An 11,166-nucleotide genomic window follows, 5' to 3' on the forward strand; every position below is an offset into this window, starting at 1 on the left:
TGTGGCTAGAAATGCTGCCAATGGTGCCAGCATTTCCAAGTAACCAGTGTGGACATGAAATCCAAATAACACCATCAACTGTCAGTGTCAAACCCAGAACCCACAATCTAGTTCCATGTCAATTTATCAACTGCTGTTGATTGTTTTGGTCAGGTATTGAGGAGTCGTGGTCTGAAGGGTAAGGTCCAAGGCCTCTGGAGAAGCCACTAGGCAGTATGCCGGGAGGTCTTTGAAGTACAGGCAGATGCAGCTTTTGCTACCTCCAGAACCAGTATGAATGCTGGTTCAGTGTGAATGCTGGCTATTTCACTTGCCAATGGTGCCAGCATTTCCAAGTCAATGTATCTCCCTCCACTTCCAGGATCTCACTGTATAAAGTGACTATACCTGACCCCCGGGTTTGCCTTTAGTTACTGTAACCAAAGGCCTGAGACAAACATCCAATAGCGGCCAAAGATATGTGTGAACTCACGGCTTGGATCCATTCAGCCCATATGAGTTGGCCTTGCTGATTTAGACCTACAGAGAAGCAACACCTGAGGGCCACAAGGGTGTGATAGAGCAGAACCATCACTCATGGCCTAGAAGTGGAGAAAGAGGTCCACAGGTCCCACAATCCTCCCAGGAGGTCAGATCTCCCTTGCTACACCTCTTAAAAGTCCTACAACCTCCCAATAACACCCCTCTGGGGACCAAGCTCTTCATATACAGGCCTCTGGGGAACCACAGCATGATCTGAGCTTCTGTAGAGACTAAACTGGAGGATAACAATAGTGTAAGGTTCACTCGGGTAACTAAATCCCAGTCTCAGGGACTGGAGAACAACCAGAGAGGCAGGACATGAGATGCAGAGGAGGAGTCTCAAAGCCCAGGACTGAGCTTGAGTGCCAGCTCCTTCCATCAGAGCAGGAAGCCAGACCCAGACTTCTGCATCAGCCTGATGGGAGTTGAATTTAGTTAACTAGAAACAGCCTCCAAACTTGAAACCAAAGTGCAAAAGCCACAGTAGTAACTCCTTGCCTGTGTGACAGTCACTTGGTGTCTGATGAAACTGAGACAGAAATATGGACGTGGATGAGAAATAGCATGGGGTAGCTGTGCACAATGCAGCACTAACTCCTCTATTTATTCCCATGCATAGGTGTCTCCAGCTCGTTTGCTCTGTTTCCTCAAGTGGCGATACCCGAACTGGGGCAGGGGAGGAGTGTCTTCGATTTTGTAGCTGCAGCCTCAGAGCCTTCTGCAGTAGAGTGCTGGCTGGTAAGGCATAAAGAAGCAGGCAAAGCCGCCACAGCCATGTCACAGGCACCCATGTGTTGACAATGTTCTATTTCACACACCATGTGCCCGGCATCCTGGCAGGTGGGAGACAGCCTTGTGGTTTGCAGCTGGTGTTGGATCCTAGCTTCTCTGCTCACCCCACTATCAAATGCAGGTTGAAGGCGTAGAAACAGGTTTCATGTCCATCCTCAAAGGGTCCCTGCTGGGTCCACAGATAAAATGGTGTATGATGGATGAATAGAGGGGAAGCATACAGAGCCAATGCAAGTTTTATGTGGCTCAGAAGCCCACAGAGGAAAATGAAGACAAAGAGTAGTCCTGAGTTAGGCGGATCATGATAAGCTAGGAGAGAATGTGATAGGGCCAGGCCCGGGCTCTAGCAGTTTATTAGGCAGAGAAGCAACTGAGAAGATAGGTGCTAGTTTAACAGTGACTTCCTCAGCCTTCAACTTCCTGTCCTTGGTAAGAATGTCCCACTGCTCTTAAAGACTACTCACATGGGAATTCCATCCAAAGCAGAATCAAGTCACAGAGAGCTTGTCCTTGAAACGGTCCTATGCCAGGATTGTATACTTTTAATCCCTTCCCTGGGCCTTACTCCATATGTTCTGCCTCAAGAAAGTTTGGGGACCACACCTGAAGAGGCCCTGAGTCTGCAGTGAAATCACAAGAGATCAGTGACTGACTGACTGACTGACTGACTGGGTGCTGTGGTTCTGAGACCTGGGCTCCCTGGCCCCAGGACTCCTTCAGCACGGAAACTTGTCCCACTGTGCCTATTGTTGTTTAGGTACTTCAGATGGAACCCAGAGTTTCACACATGCCAGGCAGGAACTGTGCCACTGAGCCATACCCACAACTGTCAACATTATAGCATATTATTTATAGCATTATTGTTGCTGTTGTTTTTTGAGGCAGGATCTTGCCTCTTGGCTGTGTAGCACAAATTGGTCTCAAATTTGTGATCTTTCTGCCTCTGCCCCCTAAGTGCTAGGGTTGCAGGCATGTGTCACCACCCTAAATATTTATGTGTATTGTTGCTGAAGACTGAACCCAGGGCCAGGGCTTGTATATGCTGGACAAGCACTTTACCACTGAGTTCCCTCCCAGCTGGGCTGCCTAAAACTTAGTTACCAATATCTGTTAAGGAAAGGCATGAGCACCTGGGCCTGTACAACTCACTGATGGGAAGAGCTGGCATGTCACGGGCATTTTCTCTGAAAATATAAAACTCACTGCTTTTAAAGTTCTTCATGTCAGTGAATGGTATGGCCCCGACTGAGAACAGGCCAGTTCTTTACCTGTTTGGAGCATAGGAACTTGGTGACCGATGAGAGAAATAAGGCGTTTTGCTATTCTGGCTCAGTCCAGTTTTTGTAAATATTTTCCTGGAGAATGTGAGCAGTGCACGAAGCTGTCTCATACCTGAGTGGTCCGCATGGTTGATCGATGTGGCTCAGTCCACACAGAAGCAACAGAATGCTTGGTGGCATGACCTCAGGCTATTTCCCTTCAGATTGTGTTAATACATCAGACTCTTGATTGTGAACAGAAGCATCAACCAAGATGTTTAAATTAGATTTGACATTGCCCTAGAAAGTTGAACACTTGGGGACACTGACTGACTGTGTCCTTGCCCAGAGGAGCTATGATGACCACAGAATTTGCAGCTGGGTTCCTGTCAGAATGGCCTCATCCCCTTCTGAATTGTCTTTAAACCCTACTACTCTGCTGTTCAGCTCTCTAGCCACAGCTTCTTGCCTATGAAACAAAGCTGGGCCAAATCAGAGCTCCAGTAAAAGGCACTTTAAGTAGAGTCATCATCTTCAGCCAGAACATTGCTGTGTTCCTGTCCAGCATCATCCCACCAGTGAGGCCAGGGCTGTGCATTCCTTCCTTCACACCCCCAGTGGGTTCACACCCAAGTCCTCTCAGACCACAAAAACAGAGACACAACTCACAGGACACAGCATCAGATTTAGCACATCCTGAGGACTAGGATTCTTCATAAGAGCCCCTTAAGGGGACTTAGACTCATGCTTGTCTGTCTCTGCTTTCATCTTCTGGCAAATGGGCAACCTCAGAATGGATTTTTCTCCTTTCTAGAGATCCAGGCTAACCCAGAGCTCTGTGTGAGTGATGAACAGGACAGCTGTCCTTCATATGCTCCAAAAGGGACAGCACAAGATCCAGAGTCACAGAAGCCATCTTCACCAGCTCCCTCGGACAAGGTGCACCTTACACTGAGCCATTTAGACCTTTCCTCCTGAGAACAATGGGGGGGGCATTGGTGGACTTGTTACAGCTCCAAATGCCCCTGAATTGAGTTTCTCAGGTACCAATCACAGCATGTGTGCTTGAGCAGAGGAAGTACAAATTTAAGTTTTAAAGCCTTCATTCTGTCACGAGAAAGAAGGCAGAGGAACCTATGCCTTGCCTCAGGCAAATGGTATGGGAGACCTACCCTCTCATACCTCAGGGGCAGAGTCTGTCAGTCTGTCTTCCTCACTGCCCTCCCGAGAGAGAAGGACAGTGCCTGGCACACAGGGATGGAGACTGCTGTTGTTTAATGAGTAATGCTCCTTTCCCTGAGTCCTCTCACACTCTTACTTTTTTTTCCTTCTAGAATGTCCTGAACAGAAGTAGTGAAGGAAGGCTAAGCTTTATTAACGGAAAATCACAAGCTCCTCCAGGTTGGGATGAAGGTACTAACAGGTAGGTCCTGGAAGCCCAGGTAGTCCAGCATGTCAGACTATACAGATGGCATGGAGTTATGGGGAATGTCTCAGATGCCAAGACCAGGGTCAGTTCTGCCAGTCCAAAGTAGATTTGAACCTCTCAGCACTGAAGGGAAAGAATGCATTTTTTTTCTTAGACCAGGTTATATAGTAAACTTAACCCTGAATGTTGGGAGCCACACAAGGTGGTGCCAGGTAAGTATCTTCAGGTCACTACTGTGAACTCTAGTCAGGAGCATGCTATTCCAGAAACACAGATGGGCAAACACATCGCGCCTTCCCACAATACTAAAACTCCCTGAGCTATAATAAACCCATGAGCTAAGTTGGTTTTGGCCGCATTCTGCTAAGTAGTCCTGATTTGCTTGGAAGCTGGCTGAGGCAAACACAGGTTCTTTTACTCCAGTCTCAATAGCTAATATTTAATCTCATGTGTTGCGCATCGCACAGTAATTATATCTCTACACGTGTAGGTCATAGAATGGCTATAAAGGGTTAAAAGGGCTGCAGTGGGGTTCACGGATTTCAGGGAGGCCTTCCTGGTGATAGGCAGAAAGCTGTAGGGGATGCAGAACCGCTGCAGGGGTCAGGTCACGGTGTCAGGTGGAGACTGGAGACACTACGTCCTAGCACAGCTGCATGGTTGCAGGGCCATGGAGGCCATGGGCAAGGTGGGCAAGGCTTGGAATGAGATCCAGAGAGATGGAAGCTTGCCTCAGCTGTGGTGGAGACCAAGATGAGCTAAAGCCCCACAGACAGCCAGGAGCTTTCTGCCTGTTGGTCCTGTGATGCTCACAGTGTGTATTCAGATAGCAGGTTACTAGCAGGGAGGGTGTCTCCATTGCAGTGTAAGGTTCCTCTTCCTGCTGGGGTCCAGGGAAGAATGTGGCAACCGTGCTGAGTCTGGTGTGTTTTGTAAGTTCAAAGCTGGCTTGCTTGCTTCCTTCCTTTTTTTTAAAATTCGTTTCTTCTTTCATTTCTTTATCTTTTCATTATGCCTCCCTTTTTATATAAATTGTGCATATCTCACAGAGGTCAATTCCTTATTATTATTACTATTATATAGTAGCAATGGTAGTGCATGCATGTGCATAAGTGCACGCACACACACATTATGTCTATATAAGTGTGGATGCTTGAAAGCCTTGGTGGAGGTGTGGAAATCAACTTTCAGAAGTGGGTTCTTTCCTTTCACTATATTGATGCTGCTTCTATCCACTTCTCTATATCCAGGCTAGCAGGCCTGCGGGTTCCTTATGAGTCTTCCATCTCCACCTTGCATCCTTGCTCTAGAAGCTCTGGCATTACAAAGAGAGGCGACTGTTTCTGGATTGTCCTAGGTTCTAGGGTTTGAACTCAAGTCATCTAGCACCCATGGCCATCCTTTTTACATGCTGAGCTTTGTAGCCACCTTGTGGACCTTTTCGTGATATGGTTGGGATTCACTCATGTGCTCATAGCTGTCCAGCTGCTTTGATAAATCTCTCCATGATACTTTGTTACATTTAGGAACAGGCCATGTATCAGTCTGTGCCTCAGGATGGCACCAGAGAAGTAAGTGGTGGTGTCTGCATGCATAGTCATTCTGTGTCTGCATTTGCACTCAAAAGGAAGCCAAATGCTGCTTGTAAGATGGAGTCTCTCTGGGTTAACGCTGCCTGAAAGCTCCTGCTGTACATACTGTGTTGTAGCTTAGAACAAGTCCCGGTGTGATTGGTATGGGATTGATTGTGTCCTCAGTGGGGTATATGAGTGCAGCTCCTGGAGTTGGAAACAAGACTGTTAATGGGACCTTGAGGACATGGTGCTTTGTGAAATGAGCCAATTGAAAAAGGCAAACATGTTTGTTCTGTTCTTACTATCAGAATCTCAGCCATGGATGCAAAAAGAGACAAGGGATGCCCAAGGGATGGAGTGGCAGTGGGGAGAATCTGGAGGTTGTTTCAGGGCTTTTAGAGTTCTATAGGAAGTAAAAATCGTGGATATTGATGGCATAGCACTGTGAATATACTTAGGATTGTTTAACTACTCATTAAACACATTAACCATGTATGGTTTATGGGTTTTGGCTTCCTTCCTTCCTTCCTTCCTTCCTTCCTTCCTTCCTTCCTTCCTTCCTTCCTTTCTTCCACAATCAAAAAACCAAAACATTACACAACCAAAAACTTGTAGTTTTGGGGGACAAAATACTGGAAGCATTGGACACCCACCCCCATGTTGCAGGTTTGTTAACTAAGTCTCTGGAAGGGTGAGTCCAATGCAGTGGACCTTCGTAGATTCCACTTGGCTAAAATGGGATTCCTGTTTCTGTAGGAAGTTGTCTGTCTATTCCTGGGAGTCTGACAGCTCAACACCTTTCAGTTTCTGTCATCTCTGTTACATGTTTTATTATCTCAGCATAAAATGCACTCTTGTGTTCTTTACTGGTGACACTGGCACCTGACTCTCCAAGCCTATGCCAATAACCATGTTCTTTCCAGCTTTGACAGAAAAACCCTCTCCAATGTGAGACTCAAGCACTGAAGAATTTCACACCTTATTTTAAATAATTTAGAAGTTGGCAAAGATAAAACTGTTCAATGAAAAGGAAATATTCCCTGGAATTAGCACACCCCACGGGCCACTGGGGAAGTGTCATTCTTTTCTCTACTGTGTATGGATGTGGTGCATGAGCAAAATGGGGCTGTCCCTGAAGTCATGGGTTCTGTTTTCTCCTCCTGCCCCAGCATGCAGTCTGTCTGTTCCCCATAGTAGTAGCTGAGTGAGCAAGGCTCTGGAGACTGTGTTTGGGCAAAAGGAAAAAAAAAAAGAAAAGATGGAAGCCCATCTTTTCTAGAAAGGAGATTCTCTTCGTGCTGTGTAGAGTGTGGCTAGGGGGCATTTGGGAATGTATCCTAGACCCTGGATTTTTGTTTTCAAAAGCATCCCTGTGTTAAGAGGTGACGTGCTAGAAGGGTGCAAATAGTCAGAAAATGGGACTCATTTTGAATGTCCAGAGTAACTTAGGATATCCTTGCCAAGGACAATAATGCAGGAGAACTTGCCATCAGAAGAGTCAATGGAGCTGGTTCCGCCAATGGAGGGAACAGTGTATGTTTCCTGTCCCAGGAGAGAGGCCAGGAATGTGGACACAGCAGCAAGCCGAGGACCATATCTGGATCCTGAAGTTAGCTACAAGTCTATTGTGGTCAGTGAGAGACACAGGACATTATGTGCTAGCCACTGTCTAGGGCTCAGAACCAGGACTTGTCTTATAGGCCTCTAGCTCCCAGTCTGTGCTACAAACTCATAGACATATGCCACAGAGCACACTGATGAACCAGCATGTGTGGGTGACCTGTACCAGGTACAAGTTTTAGCAAAAGACTTTAACTGTGCTCCTTTCTACTATAAAGGCGTTTCCCTGATGTCAGCCACAGCCCTGACGATTCAGTTTACAGCATATTCAGCCTGTGACGATCTACCTCCCAGAAAGAGGGTTGGGTCACAGGGAGGGTCTTTTAGATCAGCCTGAACACTTACCAGTCAGGTATGCCAAACCCATGACAGCGCCTCTCTGCCTTCTATTGTGATCAGGAGCAATACCAGCCCCAGCCCCTATCTCAGGTGGCTGTGTGAGATGGAAAGAGAAGATGGATCGTTTTCTGGTCTACAGCAGGTTGGTGTGACCCCTGGCCACTGAAGAACGTGCCACCGAGCTCACTGGTGACCCCTCCTTTGCTGCTCTAACTCTGCGAGATGCCAAATGCTCAGGCAGAGTTACAATACATCATTGCAATAAAAAAGAAAACAGACTTCACACTTGCATCCTACGGTAGTGTCATCCTTTAGCTGCCAGGAAGGCTAACAGTGAAGCAAATAATAGGTGGCCACTGATGTTCCTGATGTCACCTGTGTAGTTCTAGAGGTCCCCAGCCGGGTATTCTCTTTGCTAGAAACTGCCCTATTTCATTCTCAAGGCAGTGCCATTGACAAGTTGATTTGCAGGGTGTCTCCTCAGTGGCGACCCCCTGCAGCCTGAAGAAGGAAGTTCTCTGCTCTGATGGACAAGGACTACTGTGCTCTGAGGAGGACTTGGCCAAGATGTTGCTTCTGAGGTTAGTCGCCATGACATCCCCACCAGGATAATCACATCCCCACAGACCAGCAGGGAGGCACCTTTCAGGAGTCTGACTTTCTACTTCCCCATCATTTCCAGAAGGTAAAAGAAGGGTAATAAAGGCCACATCCATCTTTCCTTACTACCAACCACGTGGTGATTTGAGACTTCCTTGTTGGATTTCACTGGGAGTCTGCCAGATCACTGTACTCCTAATGATATGATTGGCTGCTCTTTGCCACTTACATCCTGTGTCACATGGTCCCTTTATCTTTAAGAGCAGTCAGGAATTCAGACCTCAGCCTGCCTGTTTCTGTGGCTTAGGGGATAAGCACAGCACAGGCAGAGGAGAGAGATGTGAGGACCCTCGCATGTCCACAAGAGCATTCTCCTGCTTTAACGGGCTCTGTTCTCTATTCAGATTGCTAGTTGCCTAAGTCCCCATCATCAGTGTCCCCCTGCAACAGTTTCCAGCAAGTCAGTGATGGAAGTCCTGTGTTCTCGGGAGCTGGAGACTCAGAAGTCAAGAGTCTTTCCAGCCTCTACCTCCCAGCACAAGGGGCTATGTGTGGGAAAGGGAAACTGATGGCTGTGGGTCAGGATAGCATTGTATAAAAACAGCAGGTGGTGATTCATAAAAAAAAACTGGCTTTTAGCTCACAGTTTCAGTGATAAGGGGGCAATGTATTTTATCTATAATTCTGTAACTAGATTAGTTCTGCTACAGTAGCCAACTTCAGCATCCAAAAGTGCTGATCCCAGTTTCTAGGAAGCCAGCCTCAGCCTCTAAAGTGATGTCCCTAGTTTCTAGGGGGGATGATTTCTGTCTTCAGGGGTTTGCTAGCTCTGCATTCAGTGTCTAAACCAGTGTTTTGCACTGCCTGTGTCACAAGTGGCCAGTGATCCTTATACTGCAGACTGGGAGCCCACTGAGAGCACCAGGGCCCTTCTTCAGGGTCCTCACCCCTGTTCCCTGAAAGCTACCCTAGATAGTCTGCTCACACGAACCCTTGCATCTTACCTGGTACCCTCTCTATTCCTAGACTCTATAGCCTGCCATGAAGTCTGATATCTGCTTCCTTTCCTTAGCTTCTCAGACCCTCCTCAGGGCGTTTCTCATGTCTGCAACCTCTCTGCATCCTGGTACCACCCTGAGAGTTCCAGTCCTCTCACTCAGCATCCTCCTGGGGCCATCTTGGTGACACAGCCTGAAAATGCTGGGCACTTTGCCATCTGCTGCTTCCCAGAAACAGATGCTCAGACACCTCCAGCTCTGGGAATTCGTGTTCACGTGACTTCTGGAACAGCTCTTTGTCTGCTGCTGGACTTTGGGGACAGTTGTGGAGCTAAGATGAGACTGTGTACAGTGACAGGTGCAACTACTATGACTGGCTACTACCAGTACAGGAAAGGTATGGTGCAGTGAGTCCTTCTCTGAAAGATTGGGAAGGAGTTGCCAATCCCAGGACACTGGCAATGTTCATATGCTGGGAGGAGGAAGCCACAGTCCACCCTCTGGAGCCTTGAGCCAGCCTGGTGGCTCCTGTATGACAGAAGCCCACATTTTGGACTGTGACCAAGTCTTTGTATATTTCAGTGATTTAATGTTTCCCTCAAGATTGTGGGACAGGAGAATGAGGCTGGGAGATGATTCCTGGGGTCACACAGTCAGTACAGGGCCTCCTTCGTACACATGGTGACATCCTAAATCACCAAACATTCCTTACATTCCTCCTTAAGAACCCACATGTGATGGGGCACCCTGTTTCTTTTGACCTGAAAATTTCAACACTTTATTTTTTATCAAAAGAATGACAGTGACCAATGTCTGTATAGACATCTTGGTATGAGTTGGATACTGCTAAAGCCTTGGAAATGGGTACAGGATGTGAGTGGAAAACTTAACTTTCCTGAATAATTTCCTGAATAATTTTTCTCTTTTAAAAACGATTTTTTTAAAAAACATGATTTACCACACAAAGCCTACACAGCCAACAAGAGGAGCAGGGAAATTCCTGTTCTCACTAGCTCACAGGCAATCATATCTGTCATTCCACACCACTGTGTGCGGATAGGCCAGCATCAGGGCTATCCACCTTTCTGTAGATGGAAGTGCACTATGCACAATCTCCAGCTCTCTGACCACTTAACTACACATCTCCATCTTAGAGCAACTACACAGTCCAGATGGAAAAGACTGCCCTGACCTTCATTGACTTTACAGGACAGGTCTGTTTAACTGAATTTTATTGGTGGATATTGAGATGGTTTCTGATATTACGAGTAACCTTGCAGTGAGTAATTGTGTTTACACACCAATTCACCACAAAGAGGGCGTTTGGCCTCAAATGCTATGTCCAGCAGTAATTTGCTAGTTATTGCCAACTTGCTCTAAATTAGTGCTGTCTGGTTGACGCTCTGTGAATGGTACAGCTGTCAGTCTGATAGATGGAAACAGTCTCTTTCTGAAGCTCTGTGTCTTATCTATATCCAAAATTAAAGTTACTTTTAAAACCCACATTTAGCCAAGAACACTTTTGGGGTTCTACATAACATAGGATTATATGAACACCTTTCGTTATTGAGGAAATTAGTCTTTTTATTATGAGGGTGATAGGCTGCAAGGATTCATTTCTTACTGTGTTTCAGTTTTCCTGTGAAAATGTTGTTTGTTTATTTTGTTATCTCTTTATGGAGGCATTAGAGACTGAACCTAGCTTCCTGCATGCTAGGCAGGTGAGCCTAAGCCCTAGTTTCTGAGAATTATATCCTAGTTAAAACTGTGCTCTTTACTCCAAATTCATAAAGCAACTCTTTCATGTCGCCTAGCATTTCCATGGTTGAATTTTGCACACTTAAGCAGGTAACATATTTGAATAGATATTCTGGTGTCAAGCCTGTTTCCTTTCATGAGTTCAGAATGTCCGCTCATGTGGTTCAAATGATCCTATTTTTTTTTCCCCAGAAGGATCTGGAACACCCCCCCCCCTCCTTTACATGCTGGGTTCCTGTTGCTCTCAGGACACCTTTGAGCTTTCTGTTCCCCTT

General features: G+C 46.5%; 1 protein-coding gene across 1 annotated transcript in view; it reads left to right on the forward strand.

Annotated features, from left to right (window-relative positions):
* Window positions 1-11,166, forward strand: part of Pkd1l1 (polycystin 1 like 1, transient receptor potential channel interacting) — a 124,443-nt gene that overhangs the window by 2,790 nt on the left and 110,487 nt on the right. Inside the window, exons 2-5 of the mRNA XM_028778934.1 lie at window positions 1,142-1,260; window positions 3,388-3,512; window positions 3,908-3,996; window positions 9,208-9,530. Coding sequence (XP_028634767.1) covers window positions 1,142-1,260; window positions 3,388-3,512; window positions 3,908-3,996; window positions 9,208-9,530 — 656 coding nt within the window. The remainder of the gene's footprint in view (window positions 1-1,141; window positions 1,261-3,387; window positions 3,513-3,907; window positions 3,997-9,207; window positions 9,531-11,166) is intronic.

Source organism: Grammomys surdaster, unplaced genomic scaffold, assembly GCF_004785775.1.
Source record: "Grammomys surdaster isolate TR1022 unplaced genomic scaffold, NIH_TR_1.0 67, whole genome shotgun sequence".
NCBI classification, from domain to species: domain Eukaryota; kingdom Metazoa; phylum Chordata; class Mammalia; order Rodentia; family Muridae; genus Grammomys; species Grammomys surdaster.